This window comes from Drosophila teissieri, chromosome 3L, assembly GCF_016746235.2.
Source record: "Drosophila teissieri strain GT53w chromosome 3L, Prin_Dtei_1.1, whole genome shotgun sequence".
NCBI classification, from domain to species: Eukaryota; Metazoa; Arthropoda; class Insecta; order Diptera; family Drosophilidae; genus Drosophila; species Drosophila teissieri.
In genome coordinates this window covers 6,264,291-6,280,528 of record NC_053031.1, presented here as the reverse complement: position 1 = coordinate 6,280,528, position 16,238 = coordinate 6,264,291, and the positions used below count along the sequence as shown (strand labels likewise).

At 40.4% G+C, this 16,238-nt stretch overlaps 2 protein-coding genes across 4 annotated transcripts; one reads left to right on the top strand and one right to left on the bottom strand.

Moving 5' to 3' along the window:
* Positions 1 to 20: 20 nt before the first annotated feature.
* On the bottom strand, positions 21 to 2,013 carry LOC122616129. Its single transcript, XM_043791448.1, has 6 exons — positions 1,828 to 2,013; positions 1,687 to 1,775; positions 1,494 to 1,628; positions 1,075 to 1,436; positions 870 to 1,015; positions 21 to 817 (listed from the first exon to the last, which is right to left on the bottom strand). Exons 1-6 carry the CDS (start codon positions 1,959 to 1,961, stop codon positions 202 to 204), a joined length of 1,482 nt encoding a protein of 493 aa, XP_043647383.1. The 5' UTR covers positions 1,962 to 2,013; the 3' UTR covers positions 21 to 201.
* Positions 2,014 to 2,953: 940 nt separating this feature from the next.
* On the top strand, positions 2,954 to 14,770 carry LOC122615944 (lactosylceramide 1,3-N-acetyl-beta-D-glucosaminyltransferase). Of its 3 annotated transcripts, none has more exons than XM_043791131.1 (3): positions 2,954 to 3,722; positions 12,264 to 13,221; positions 13,388 to 14,770. In XM_043791131.1, the coding sequence occupies exons 2-3, from the start codon at positions 12,364 to 12,366 to the stop codon at positions 13,847 to 13,849; spliced, it is 1,320 nt and encodes a 439-aa protein (XP_043647066.1). In that variant the 5' UTR covers positions 2,954 to 3,722; positions 12,264 to 12,363; the 3' UTR covers positions 13,850 to 14,770. The 3 variants fall into 3 exon arrangements, with proteins under 3 accessions (XP_043647066.1, XP_043647067.1, XP_043647068.1); XM_043791132.1 differs by lacking the exon at positions 2,954 to 3,722 and adding an exon at positions 11,740 to 11,983; XM_043791133.1 differs by lacking the exon at positions 2,954 to 3,722 and adding an exon at positions 12,047 to 12,191.
* The last annotated feature ends 1,468 nt before the right edge of the window (positions 14,771 to 16,238 follow it).

Below are 16,238 nucleotides of genomic sequence, written 5' to 3'. Positions count from 1 at the left end.
ACGGAATATACACTGTTGAAAACATTTGAAAACCTGCATATTTTATTGGAATTATTTGGCACTGTTTTTTGAAGAGATACAAATATATACTGGTGGATTTTTAAGTAACATGAAATGATTGTAAGGCCGCGTTGCTCACATATGAAATATACATATAAAAATATATATGAATTAATTAAACATATTTTCAAAACATATGTTTTAAGTAATTTTGCATTTGTCATAGTATCCAACACAATCTTCACATTTCTTTAAAAACTCAGTACGAGAATTCGGTCCGGTAGAGGCAAAAAACATTCGAACGCGCCTTAGAATATTCGAAGAATGCTCCTCAATTTCATTAAAGTTCCAGTTCGGATGATGTTTACTTATGCACAATATTATCTGATATAAAATGGATTCCGTGGAAAAATAATATTTCAGTATTTGGCACATTTCCTCCCTCACATTTTCCACGAATGTTTGCGTAAGCTGCATGATAAGCTTAAAAGTGTCGACTTCCAAATGCTCTGACATGCTACTTATTAAAGTGTCGAAGCTCTCTGAGCTTGAAATATGTTCTTTAAGAACAGTCCCGTATTCTCTTAGGTTTATATCTTCTCCTTTGACTCTAATAGATATAATTTCTGGAAGAGCAATCGGTGTATCTTCTGAATTCTTAGGCTCCATACGTTTTTTTCTTTGCTTTCTCTTGCTATCAACGTGTTGCAATATTTTATCTAGCGCGGCTTTTGTAGGCACTCCATTGCCACTACGAATAAGATGCACATTGTCCTCTATGCGGATTGATTCCTCAGCAATCTTATCCCACACCGTTCTAGAAAGGGTTTTATTTAGAGTTTGTGCAATATGATCCATTGGTTACCTACCTTTGCTGATTAACAAGGATGCTAGGATCATTATTATTACTCTTCATCAACGCTCCGAGGCGTGAATTGTTAACATTATTCGTAAATATTACTAAGGAATCGGATAGATCAGCCACATCAGAAGATTTCTGAGTACTGCCGGGCATCTAGATAAAAAACGCAAGTTTTAAACAAATTCAAATGTAAGTTAATATAAAGATCGTACCAAAATCACATTAAGCATCTTTTCACAGTCGCAAAACTCATAAACCGGTATAGCGATAGCCAGGAATGGATTTTCGGATTGTATCTGGTGTTTTATATGTTTAATAGTCATATTGGATGCTTTTTTCAAAGATTCCGGCGTTATTGGCAGATCTACTTTCTTTGGGAGCAATATCTCAGTGGTGGAATACGTTTTTAGCTGAACCTGACCATCGATTTGCTTGTAAACTCCAAGATCCGGGGTGACTAATAGACCTGACCCAAACCCGTTGTAGCCTAGAAATACTTTCCAGGACCTAGAACTTGTGTACTGTGTCACATATGACATGCAACAGTTAATGTTACTAGCCATGCCAGTTTCATCTTGAACGAACGTAAGATAAATTACATTTATTATTTATTTTGACATATCGTGCTTACCCACACATCGTCGACAGCGAAATACCGGGTATAGACGCCAGGATCTGCTTTGCTCGGCCAGTTTGGGATCGTATACATTATCCACGAGCATCACAAAAAATAAAGACGAGAGGCACTGTCCGTTTGAGTATATTCCTGGTAAAGAAGGTACATATGTAAGTGTGCTTACTTGGAATACTCTTTATTTACTCACTATTACTCCAAATCCAGTGAAGCATTCTAGAATGGCAATGCAGCTGCGATAACTTTGCTTCCAACACATTTTGTTGACTCGCCGATAATCTGCGAACCTTGAGCTTTATAAACGTCATATTTTCTGATGCATCGTACTTACAGATCCCAGGTTATTTCGTTGTTATGGCCTAAGATGTCAGCAAACTTTTGCTGCACTTCTCTGACCGTGGGAACTAAGTTTTCATCTTCCTCTTTTGCTGCGCTCATTTTTTGCAAACTTATATTCTTGCCCATTTGCTGCACAATGAATGTTGCACATCTGCAGATGGAAGTTGCAGTGCAAGGCGTCTATCGATAGCCAATGTTGCACAACAGTAAAAAAAACAAGAAAATGTATTAGTTACCAGTTTTAGGGTGTTCTTGTATTTAACGACTAAATAACCATCTTTTCAAAAAGTTCTAAGAAGACCTTTATCAAAATGGAAACCTGTTGTTTATGTTCACCCAAATATTGGTCTTATTAGACAGTTCAAAGTTCAAAAATAAATTTGTTCAATGATTATATATTAAATTAGTATTCAAACTAATTATGTATTAATACAATTTTAAATACTAAAATATATTTAATATTTGCTTTTAATTTCAATCCAGAAAAAGTTTAAAGATCTCGAAATTTAAGTGTTGCCATTTTGGTTATTCGGTTTCAACCAATGTCTATATTATCAGTCGAAGTTTCAACGTGCAGATGGCAACTGCACCGCTGCACTTCAATTGATCGCAATTGTTGACTCAGGAATCTTAAAAATCAAGACAGCTGGATATGCTCAGAATGAGCTATAGAAATGGTCACCCCAAATTTTAAACGCGTGTCGATGCCTAAGTTCCATCCCTATCGTCCGCTCCTAGTTAACATTTCAGTGGCGTATACAGGATCTCATGCACGGGGCCAAGTAATAGAAAATTGATCTTCAAATAATTTTTATAAGTAAGAAAATAATATTATAAAAAGGTTTTTTACAAATACTTGTTTAATAAATAACCTACGAAAATATTAGTTGAAAGTAATTTGTTTTTAAACTCTAAGTGTTCAATAAATTGTATGAAGGCAACCCTCTTAGACCTTTTATTAACATATAACACCACCGCCTCTGTGAAATATAACAGTGAATTTCGCCGCATTAACAGCAATTGAGAGCGGCTAACAGTGCGAGAGAAATTCGAACGGGGCAGCAACAAAAAAGAAGAAAAAGACTGGTAACAACGCGACGCTTCTCAGTTACTCAGTTTCGAACGAGCAAAAAACAGTTTAGCGCCCTCTGAAACGCTCTGTGTATCACTCTCAATTAAAATATTAAAAACTACATAAAAGTTGCACACGTCGCTGATAAATCCAACGGTACATTTATCAACTAAAATACAGGCTTTCGCTTTCAAATCAGTTGAAAAATATGACTTGATAATAAGTGAACAGTAGCCGCGTCGAAAATTGTTCGATGAGTGGCGGCGGCTATTCTGTTGTTTTTTAGTTTTTTAAAAAACTAAGTGCATAAACAATTAAAGCCAGACACAACACCATTGTTAAATGAATTTAAAGTGAATAAAAGCGTCGTCAACGCCTTTTTGGGCAGTGAAAATACGAAAGAGAAATCCAGGCCCAGCATCCTTCAGCCTCTTCTTCTTCCTCTTCATCTCCTTTTGCATTCCTTTTCGCCGCGTTGGTATTGGTGTTCGCGTATGTGCGTGTGTGTGTACGAGCTTGAAAATTGTGTTAAGTAAATTTATTCCCGCTGCCAACAAGAAATTGATGCCAAATATCTATATAAATTTGGTGCTGTATGCGCGTGTGTGTGGAATTAGCACTCCCAATTGGTGTCTCTTTCGCTCTAACTCCGTATTTTAAACTGTTACTCAAAGTGATGGGTGTGTGTAAGTGTGCGTGAGTGCTTCACATGGAAATTAATTAAAAAACGCACCTTTGTTGCCTCTCTCCTTCGCTCTCTCGCAAGGATACGAATGGGAGACAAATGAGGAGGCAGCCCGGCAAACAACTAGCAGGTGACTATACATACATAAAAAAGCATAAAATATATTATGTTAATTAAGCGAGTACTTGAACCTTATCTCCCTTGTCTTTCGAGCGTTTTTGTCTTTTCGTTTTTCTTATCAGCATATATTGAACAGCATCCCATTGTTGTCATTTTTGCAACGGGGGCGGACACTCGCTCTCTCTCTCTCTTTTATGTCGGTGTATTGTTTTTTTTTTTTTTGATATTTTACATATGTATATCTTCATTCGCTCTTCTCGTCGCCTTTAAGCGGCTTTGTTGTTGTGTGCTCTTCTTTTGTATTTTTTTCCAACATGAATTTTCTTCGCCTTTTTTTTAGCACGTCGCTGTCGCTGGGGACTGACCTTGAACAAGTTCAGGCACAGTGGCACGCATGCCTGCTTGTCGTCCTCCGTTTTGGCTCCTCTGCTCCTTTTCGCCTTTTTCAGCGCCGTGTCCTTGGCCTGGCCCACTGTGCCGCCTCGCTCCGTCCACCTCTTGATATATCTCTGTCTGCCTCGCTCCCGTCGAAATGTTTGCTCAAGACTGCGAGAGTGTTTACCTCATCACTTAGGTACAGTGGAACCCCCACTAGTTCCGATATATCGCTTATCGCTATATCAATTTGGCCTACTATCAATGAAATCACTATCAATCCGATGTACGTAACGTATTACATATCCCATAGACTTGTTATCTCAGAAAGACCATAGCATTTTGTAAGAAGTTCGTGTTCGAGTCCCACCAAGATAGCAAAAAATCTTCAATGATAGGTAATATTTCTATAACTTAATAGGTAATAGCCCCAACATGTGCACTTTGAAACGTGCATTTAATATATTGAGCACTACGACTATTAAGGAACTACAATCATTCCGTTCAGTTTGAAGTTCATTGTTTGCATTGGCGCTTTAAATTTTCAATCACATGCTCGTTGACGAAGCTCTGGTTTTTAATTGCGCCAGCTTCCGCGAGAAGCTCTCACTCTCTCTCTTCACCCCACACACTAGCTCCCCTCGATCGGCCGCCTCTGTCGAATGTGTTTTAACGCTTTTTTCAGTGGCCCAAAGGTAACGTTGTCTTTGCTTTGCTTGGCTGTTTGTTTGCGTATCAGCTGCTGTCGTCGCTTTGCACCCGTGCGCCTTCTGCCCCACTGATAAAGCGGCGGTGCGAAGCGTTAGACGTCGGCGGTGTTACTTTTATTGGTCCGTACAGTGACCCCGAGATTCTCCGCCAACGTAACGTCACGTCAACGTAAGCGTTTTCAGCTTTTTGCTTTCTCTTTTACACTCACTTGCCGCTCACCGCTCGACGCGCCAAAATTTTGGACACATACGAACTGCTTTTCATTATTAATACCAGCATTTCGAGTGATTAGCCATCGTAAACCAGTCCATTACAATCTTTTATTCTCATCTATTATTCATATATTTTTATTTACATGTTATTTGGCTTTTCCACTTTATCATATATTATATATCATGCATATGATAATGCATAATTTTTCACTTAATGTTTCAAGAATTTGTAAAATATTTAAAAAACAAAAATCTGATAATGGTATTTGCATGGATGACTAGGACTTGTCCAGTTCCACAGAGTTTAGTTATAAGAACGCAGAAAGAAATTGGGACTTAATCATCCATCTTTTTAATTAAAAGAAAATGGGTTTTGGTGTTTATCAATGTGCCAGTATCAGCTAGAATCTAATCTTCTAATACTCGAAAACAATATTTCATTCCCATTCATCATGTGATTCCCAAGTCACCTCTTTGAATTCCAATGCTCCAATTTAATTTAATATTTAATCAGCTAATTGTTTTTTTCCAAACCAGCGGGCTTCATGGACATCGAGGAAACTTGAATAACCATAACCCATTTTTAAAACACTTACATATGTCCATTGGGAATTTGTTTAAATAAGGCATACCAATTCACATACTTTAAATGTTTATGTTTGTATAGTGCAAATTGTTCTTTTAATTTAAACAAAATTGGTGCCTCTCTTCTTACACACGTATTAGCTCATGTAGATACATTCTATAAATATTGCAAGTATTTGGAATTTCATTATTGCCTGTGTAAATGGATAGAAACCAGACATCCATGAAATTTGTGCACTGCAGGAGAGCTTTAACCAAATTCTCGTCCCAATTTATGAGATATGTACATCTTACTGGAAATGTAACTTGATTACCAGCAGTGTAGGATTGCAAGCGTTGCAAGACCAGCTCAAAACTACCATGATCATGTTTGCAAAATTCTTTGTAATTTTTATCAGCAACAAATTTGCATAAGTGCAAATCCCGAGCCGAATCGAGCGAATTCTCAGAAATTTGAACTGGCAAACCCCAAGAAAACTGAGTCATCACACAAGCATTTCGATTGTCTGCTTCAGTAGCGAGCCCATCGAAGGCGTCGCCCAGTTGCTATTATCTTATTATTACATTTTGCCTATTGAAATACAAATATTTGCAGTGTGTTTCTGGTCGAGTTCCTTGTCCGAAAAGAAACTCTTAGAGTGCGTGCAGAAAACACGTTTTGTTCGGTTCTCTGGAACTGGACTTTTGGCCCGTGAAAAGGTAAACAAGAGGCGCGTAATTAAATTTTTATACGCAGCCAAGGAATATGTATTCATAAATTACTTAGCGTGCGAGAGCGACGGGAGCGACCAACCCTGCAGGAAGTCCATAAAGTCCATAAAGTAGGCAGGACGTCGGCCTGGGCGTGGCTTCTCTATTTTGCATTTTTATTCCCCTACACTGCAGCACTGGCTATTTTAATTGCCAATTTGCGGGGTCGCCAGTTTGTCACTCAGCCCGTTGTGTCCTTCAATCGAGCTGAATGCATTTGTCGTCGCCATACAGGCCAATAGCAATATGCAGTCCTGCCCTCCAACCACCTCCTCCCTCTTCACTAGATCCCTCCTTGGGGGTTATGAGTAATGCTCTGCACTTTATGTGCAAAACAGGAAACTTTGCCATCCGTGTCCTGAATAACGAATACATGCAACTATGTACTTTCTACGACCGCAAGCTGCTCTGGATGAGTTAATTATGGGCTTGCGCCTATACACTGCGAGAAATGATGCCAGGTCTCGCATCTCGAATGCTTTAGATTCCTTTGCGGTAATGCATTCCCACAGTGTAAGCTTATCTCGCGAAAACTGAACTTTGCGCTTATGTGTAATGCAATCAAAGGGCTTTGCTTATTACAATAAGATTTCGTTTTTAAAAATGTATGCATGTAACCTTGGTTTAGATGGCTCATTTGGTTAAAACTCAGCTTTAGTATAGCCTTTAGTTATAGTCTTTGGCATGTGGTCTGGATTGGTTTCTGTGAGTGCAGGCCAACGCCCAAGGCACCGACCACGGGAATTGGGCAAGATATTGCTCGAAAGTCCAGAGAAGGCGGCGGATAAAGCCTCGGAGGCTCCGGCAGATTGCATCCGCATCCGTTGGTTGCGATGCCCGACGTTGCGATTGCGATTGCAATTGCAATTGCATGCAAGTGGCATCCACACCCCCACTAAGTTGCATTCGCCTAAATATCTGTCTGGCATCGTTATTCAGCAGTGCCCCGCAATTTGTTAGCCCACGTGAGTGTGCGTGTTGTCGTTGGATGGAAATGGAAATGAAAATGAAAATGGGAAAAGTTTGCACTGCAAAGCCGGCCTATGCAGTTTCACCCACAAACCGCACCGCACCGCAAAACACTGTTGTCGGCAGAGAAAAACTCCCTCAGCATGTTGTAATTGCGGCATGTTGGCAAGCAGAAAACTCGACTGGGTTTTCCTAGGCCTCCTACCACCTACCACTTTTCCTCTCCCATTTCGTTTCGTTTTCCGCCAGTCTGCGAAACTCCTTCAAGCCGCTGACTCACATTTTTCGACATCTGGGACAGGGCGAGTTTTCCGTGGTGCTCAGCATGATGCATGCACTCGGAAAATCGATTTCAACTCTAAACTGCATGTTATTGCCAATTATATCCTTGCAAATATAAAATATATATACATATATTTGTATAATAATGAAATGTCTGGAAATATGATTTAGTTTGCAATTTCAAAGATCTATAAATAATAAATGAATTTGACCATTTAAGAATAAATTGATGCCAAACTCATCAGACCTTGAGACCAGCATTCTTGATCAAATTTGCAATCAATTTACGAATGGTTTTCTCGAAGTGTGTCTGCATATGGCATGTGTACATATATATGTACATAATCTCCATGTTTGTAAGCGCACATGGATGGCTACATTTGTGAGGAGGCATCAACATGTGAGGGACATTTGTTTGGCCGGCGGCGGGGTTTTAATGTTGAATGTTTAATGTTTGAGTTCTTGACTCCCATTTGACGGTGGCGGCAGGATGCCAAGTGGCGAATGCAACGCTCCCTGGGATCTCGAGATGTCTTCAGATTACAGTGACACATATATGCCGGATCTCCAGCTGGGCGCATATCCATGCCTCAGTTTCCCAGAAGTTGCCACACTTTGGTGCGTGAACAATGGCCCCGCATCAATTTGAGAAGATTCCACGCAATTAAAGCGGTTTTTCACATTCAAATGAATTGTGCGAATGCTTTTGAAACTGAATATTAGTCATATATTAAATTTGTGTATGAGAATTGGCTAATATGAGTTGCTATATTACCAATAAACGCGTCGCAATAACCATGTAAGTGCCATTGAACAGAAATTACTATGATATGTAGTTCAGATTTTAATGAAATGAAATTTAGGGGCGTTTAATCCGCAGATTAAGAAACCAGATGGCTAAATTCTTACTAAAACTGCACATTTTGCATCTGGGGAAGATTGTATTTCTTTGTTAACGCAAATACTTTTCATTCATTTTGAGCTAACGCGACTTGCGTTGCAATTGCAAACGCCAAAAACCGGTTTTGAAATTAACCACACTTAAAGTGGGTTTTTCCGCCTTAAAAATAATCTTTAGCTGCTTAGCAGAACCAGACTTACAAAACGAGAAATACAAATCCCAGCCACTTTCCACATACTTTCAATTGGTGCGTATATGTAACTTCTCATTTAAGGCAACTCCATGTGGTAGCTGCAATTATCTGCTCGATGTTTGTTTTGCAATATTTTAAAGTGTGTTTTTTATTTATTTTTCGTTTCTAATTACCGATCGATACCTTGAGTTTGCCTTGTAATGAGTCGGAATAATGGATATAATGGCTTGTGAAGGCACTCATATTGTATTTATTTGTTTGGCGTACATAAATATTGTACTCCCGATTGATGGCAATTGCCACACTTCGCATTTGCTGCACGTGAAAGTTGCATTGTATACGAGTGAATACAAGGGACAACCTGACAGGCATTCAAAGTGGTTTTTGGGCAGCAGCCAAGTTTTTGCAGTGCCAACCTGCAACCAGTGCCATTCAATGAAAGCAAACCCATACCATCGCAGCGAGGGAAAACTGCCGGTAACTAATCAAAAGCCCGATACGATACCAGATAAACAATAGAAGACGTCTGGCCCGAACTGCAGGCGAATCTATCCATCCATTGTGGCTGTCGCCGTTGTCGTTGTCGTTGCCGTTTTTGTTGCCCATTCGGGCCACGATAAAATTTAACCTTCGACTTGAAAAAGTTATTCGGCGTTGCTGTTGCTATTGCTGTTACTGTTGGCATTTTATCGACTGTAAAATGCCAGCATTTGGCAGACGTCCCAGCCCCACAAGCCCATCCCCATCCCCATCCCCAGAAAACCACGACCACTTTTCGTAGTCTAGGCATATTTTTGTAAAGTTCACAAGGAGTGTGAGTGCCTCAATGGAAAAAGGCGAGGTATGTGGAAAGTGTTTGCTCAAAGGGGCGGGCATCATAGGGTGTGTTGAAACATATCAAAAGATAAGAATTTTCCAGTAATAATTCTTTAGTATTTATTCCAATTTAAGACCGTTTCGTTCGTCTTGATGACCATGTATATATTGCAATGCAAATTCAAAGGTCAATAAAGCAATTGCCTAATTGAATTCTTATCATGCCCAGGAATGTCACGTTGTGCGGGTCAGTCGGATAATTTATGAAGATGACTTTTCTCTGTGCCCATCCGGGGTGACCGCCAGATAATTATCTCTGTTATTAATTGCTCTGATAAGGTCAGCGTGGCACGCATGTACATACAAAATCGATTGATTGTGAAGCTTAATTGAATACGAGATATTTAGAACAAGCCATTATACACCATGAGTGTGGCTTTTCATTTTTAAAACTTTTTGAAGCACATCACGCGAGGAATGCAAATGTCGTTTCACTTAAATATGAACATAAAACATGAAAAATGTGTTTCCATTTGATTAAAGTAAACGTATGTACTTTCTACTTACGTTTAATATCCTTAACAACCTGAATGTCGTGACTGCTGGCAGTCAATTTGTGATGAAACCACCCTCGAAGTCACCACCTCACAACTGCAGCAGAACTTCATTTTGCATTGCACTTTGCCCTTGGCTGGATACGAAGTATTTGGCGTTCGTTTTTGGCCAAGTTTGCTGGCACCACTGCTGGCCCAGCTGGCTAAGGTCAAAGGTTCAGTTTTATTTAGTTTTTGCATATCTTGAGGCCGTTGCATCCGGCTGCTAAAACCTTAACTCGCTTACAATTGCCTCAGATCTGGGTATTGTAGTTGGCGTGGCCAAAGTCTAAGGACACGACAACCATTGCGTGCTACCATCGAACACATTAATCACCATCTAGTACAGTTCTTTTACATTAACCATGTCTATGGAGAACTATTGAATCGGTAAATTTACATAAATATAAAAATTTTATAACGTTTCGCGTGTGGAACATGGCGACGTTCCGGCCACAAACTCAAATTCGAGACGCTTTCGATGGGTGTAATGAAATGAGGATTACTATGGAATCACTGGGCGGAATAGGGGCACATCCAATCTGGCATTTGGGGAGTAATCTTATCGAAAACGGGCTGGCTGGCTATCTAATCGAGAGCGTTTCCAAACGTTGTTTAATAAAGTCCCCTGGGAGAGTTTCGCAGCCAGATAATCAGCCAAGTGCGAGTGACCCTTACGTAGGGACTGTTTTCATATTCCACGGAGCCATCATACGTCGTACGTCGTATTTCAATTACAATGTGCAGCTCATGTGCGCAGATTACTCGAAAACGTGACTGTGAAAAACCGCAGGCAGCCTTTTTTGTCTCGAGTCTGGAGAGTTGCTCCTTCTGTGTTCCGTCGCACTATCTACGGACATGTGCATGAGTGCGTCTTCCGGTTGCCTTCGAAAATATCAGAAATATATATGTATGCACCGAGTGAAGTCAAAAGATTTCGTAGCAGTTTATTATAATGTAGAATTTTATAAGTTCAATAAACTGCATAATATACTCGCATGCATATTCGAGTTGAACAATACAAATAATCCTATACATTATTGGCAAAACTTGATTGAGCTGATAGAAAGCTTTCTCAAGTACTTTAAAAGCCATTTTCAGTCCAAAAAGTAATCATAGCCTTAAAGCAGACATCTAATTTATCGCGTTAGATAGGGACACTAAGGGCTGATAAGATAAACGTAATTGCTGAATTTTCAAAGCTCATTAATGGTTTTTTTTTTTTCAAAATAGTAGTAAATCGCAGGGATTTTTTCATACAATAATTAAATTAAATTGCGGCTACATAGTAGATATGGAAAGGAACAACATAATTAAGGGGTACATGTTTTGAAGGAACTATACTCAAATTTTTCCATAGTCATAGGCCGAATTACTTATCAGTGGTTTGGCCCAATTATTGTCTAATTAGATAATTACACATTTTGCCGACTTTGATAACTTAACGTTGTGTACTTTAATACATTTCGGGTCTTCAGTGATAACGGACATGTGTTTGGCGGCCACAGATATTTAGGTATCTAAAACTGATAGAGTTCAAGTAGCCACCAACATTTATTGTACAGGCAATTAACATGAATTCACAACCATACCGATTAACTTCTCGTTTTTGATAAGATTTCAGACGTAGGACGTCACCGTTTCAGTTGTCAGTAGAAATCAGTAGAATGTAGAATAATACACAAAAAATTGTGCCCAAGTTCGTGGAATTCCATTATCAATGTTGGCAAAGCAATTCAGAGTGTGGCCAATAAATCAATAATTTCAACTTATCTCTGAGCACTTTTCACTCTCGATTATAGGAAAGAAACTGTCCAAAAAGATATTTCAGTACACATTTGGAAGTCCCCGGGAATTCATCTAGCTGTGAATGAGTTATGGCAGGTGCGTTTTATTGGCATCGATTGGGTAATATCATGACGTCAGTTCATTGAACTTCTCCAAAAGGGCAGGAAGAATGCTCCTCACTTAATTCATGTGCGACCTGTTGACACCTGCTACTGGCCATTTAGAAAATTGGCCACATGTCAGGCGGCAGCCAATTGCCCTAATGCCTCGGATGATTATCGCATCGGCGATAACCTGCTGGGAAGTGGGTTTTAAGTGGCAATTCCGTGGTCGATTACTAACCGTTTGCTTTTTTCTTACCCTCGTGCCGTTGCAGCCACTTGGATCTGGAGTTAAATGGCCAAGGCACGCAGAAAACGCAACCGTCTGAGGTGTCCGGAAATAGAGAGAGTTAGATCCAATTAGAAGCCGCTAGGATGGACAAGCGATCGTTGTGCCTGCTGCTCATCTGCATCAATCTGTGCCTGGTCATCTGGCTGGTCAGTGTGCAGCAGTCGCCGATGCTGGAAGCGGAAGCCATCGCCGATTTCAGCGGAAGTGGTGGCAGCAGCAGCAGCAGCAGTAGCAGCAGCACCACCGCACAACCGCCATCGAGTGCCAAAAGTGGATTGCGGAGGAGCAGGAGCGAACCAAACCAAATACACCAGCCTAGTCGCACACCTAGTAATAGTAATGATAGTAGCCTAGTTAGCAACACATTCGACAGCCACCTCATGGGCACGCCATCCATGCTGGCGTCACAAACGCCCACACCGCCGCAGAGCAGCATGCAGCTCATGGATCTGCACAACTTTGTCTATCTGATAGACCAGCCCGCCTGTGATGAGGATGTTCGGGTACTCATACTGGTCCATTCGGCAGTGCGCAATGTCGAGAAGCGCCGCATCATCCGAGAAACTTGGGCGAATCGCAGCTACATAGATCAGACGCCGCTCAAGGTCTACTTCCTGGTGGGCGGAGTGGGCAGGAAGGCTGAGAAGTGGCAACAGTTCCTGGGTCGCGAGAACCATCTGAACGGCGATCTCATCCAGGGGAACTTCGATGACGCCTACCGCAACATGACCTACAAGCATGTCATGGCTCTCAAGTGGTTCTACGAGAAGTGTGCGCATGCCCAGCTGCTGGTGAAGGTGGACGACGATGTGTTCATGAACACGCCGCAGCTGGTCAAGTACTTGGCGACTCCCTCGCTGCCCGAATACTCCCTGCTCCGTGATCCCAATCTGATGCTCTGTCGATCCGTCCATCAGTCGAGGGTCAAGCGTTCATATCGTGTAAGTAGAAAACATTTTAAAATATAATTAAAAACCAATTAGCGGCAAAGAAGATTGGCTACTTTGTCAACTGTCCGATAACATACAAAATTTTGATTTCTTATCGGCGATTTTGACTGAAAGTGCAGAAGTCCATAAATAACGGAGATTTCTTCTTCATTTTCAGTCCAAATGGCGGGTGACCTACAAGGAGTACCCGAACCGCTTCTATCCGGAATACTGTCCCGGAATGGCCATTGTCTATGCACCGGACGTGGTGCGTCGCCTGTTCGAGGCGGCCCAGAAATCCAATTACTTCTGGGTGGACGATGTACTCATCACGGGTATCCTGGCCGAGGAAACGGGCAGCAAGATCACCCCGCTGAAGCATTACCTCGAGCAGAAGGACGTTCGCAAGCTGGTCGCCGGGGGAGCTGATCTTGAGGATCCCCCGTTTCTCTTCACAAATCACGCGATTAGGCCGGACGAAAGCATGGTCATTTGGCAGATGGCGCTGGACAGAATTCAGAGGCCACTGCTCACCCAACCCGCCTACTCATCCGCATCCTCCGCTTCCAGATACGCACCTGTTGTGCCAAGTGCCAACATTTCCGAGGTGGCCCAGACGAGCTCCACCGGCCTCAGCTAGTTTGACTGGCACCACTCAATGGATTGATTACGTTTAGTTTCTTTGGCTGTTCAGTTTTAGGGTTTCGTTAAGCCTTAGTATTAACTCGTAGTTATCCCTAATGTTAGCTGATTAATGATAGGTAGCATTTTTGTCGGGACGAATACAACGGAACATTGCAAGTCAAGTGAACCACCAACCACCTGCCTACAATCACTCGTATCATATGAACCGTAACTAATCTAAGGATTCTACTGATAGTCATGTACATCCGTACATTCGTACATCCAATGCGAATCGCTCACGAACCGAGATATCCGAATACAGAAAATCCAAAACCAGAATTCAAATACGAACACCAAACTCTTAGCAGCGGCAACAATAAAAGGAGCGCATAACCTTAAGCACAACTCGTATATCGTAAGAAAACTACAATAGTACTTATTAAACGATAAAATGATTGAAATGAAACTGCTACAAACAAAGCACACAAGCTGACGATTCAAGTGTTTGTGAAATCAGTGAATAACCAAACCAAATATTGAATTCGATGTAGGCTGAATAACAATGGATGGAAGTATTTATTAAAAAAAATATATATATGTAGGGACAAACGAAAAACGATTATAATAATTACCTATTTTTTTTAAAAGTGTGTATTTAAAAGCTATCAAACTGTCCGTATCGTTTTGATCCCAAAATTCCAGTAAAGCCAATTGATGGAAAATCGAAATCTGCATATGCATTACATTTATACAGATATACTTAATTAATAAGATAAGTGGGAACAGAAATGCCAGGAACGTTAACATGAAATATCAAAAACAAATAGCAAATTGTACGGTCCGAGAACGCTAAAAACGATGAACGAATGAAAATGGTAACAAATGAAATTTAATAAATGTGTAATAAAATTAATTAAATGTTCAAGTTTGTCAGAAATTATATAAAAGTCATTTCAAAATACATATTGCAAAGCGTACGAGTTATTATTTCAAATATTTTAAACTGAGATTTGAATCTACTGCTTTGAACTTATGCAAGCAGTGCGTATCAACAGCGCAAAAAAGTACCGCGTTTTTCAGCAAGCAGCTTTTGCTAGGCTTCAAGAAAGCAGTGGACACCGTTATAAGGTTTTATAGCAGTCTCATTTTAAAGCAGAGAGTTTTGTATCCGTCAGCATTTATTGGCATTTTATTTGAAATGTTGGCGGGCAAACAAATCAATTTAATCTATGTATTTCCATTAAAATGTCGTGTTCGGTATTCTTCTCGTAAAATACAAACTCATACCGCATAGTCGCTAAACAATGCATGCATATTTTTTCTACCCCCTTTGTTTTAAATAATTTTATTTTGCTTTTATTTATTTCTTTAAATATACAATTTAATTGCGACTATTATAGTTGAAAAACATCACAATTTGTTAAGCAATTACAATTACACGGCATGCAGCTGCATGACCTTTAATTTAAAATGGTTGGCGAGTAGTTTAAAAATAGCTTTTTAAACGAACTTTGCTAATAATCTAAGGCTTTTCAATGCGTCCGTGCTTCTGTCATATTTTCACTAAACCCACACACTTGCTAATTCACCTGTTTGTCGTGTAAATAATTCATGGCGAGCCTGGAAACCAAAAACCCATTTAGGCAGCTGCGTTCAAGGACTTTAAACCGCCACACTGAACGCGGGAACCGAAATGCTGAGATTTGCTTTTCAGTTGCCACTAATTTTGATTTCTAATGTACTGGTATTGGCCTGTTGACAAGTAATTGTTTTTTTTCCACGTTTGCCTTTGACATTCGGAAAGGATATGGCAAGGACCCTCAGTGAAGTGTGTGCGGTCAGACAATTGTTGCATTATCGCGGCGACCATTTCACTGTGATTAGCCGAGCTACGTTCAGTGTTGCTCGACTGGCCAGCGAGTGCGGTAGGGTCGCAGTTCAACTTGGGGATTAAATATTGACTTGACTCGCGAACGGACAGGACATGGCGGCAATTAGTGCGGTAAGTACTTCTTTCAGATGGTTTAAAAATATCACGAAGAATGCTCTGTTTCATGGCTTGGAAAACGATTACAGCTTTAGGATGAGATCGTCTAAATCTATGGATTGCTTTAACACAGTATTTAGTTTAAATACTGCCATGAAATATGGAACATAGAAAAAGGTTTAAATATTTGATTAAGATCTTAATACGCCGTATAAGGCATGTTAATATCAGAAAGCTTAACCAATTTGCCATTGATCTAAGCTAAGGTAATTCCTTTTCATCTAGATAGCTAGTGCTTTCTTTAACAAGCTGTTTACCTGTTCCTGATTGAATGGGACTTAATGGGGCCCCGAGGGTCGTTAAAGTCGTCATAGGGCAGAACTCCCTGGGAAGTAATTCTTGTTTTTCCAGCGGTAAT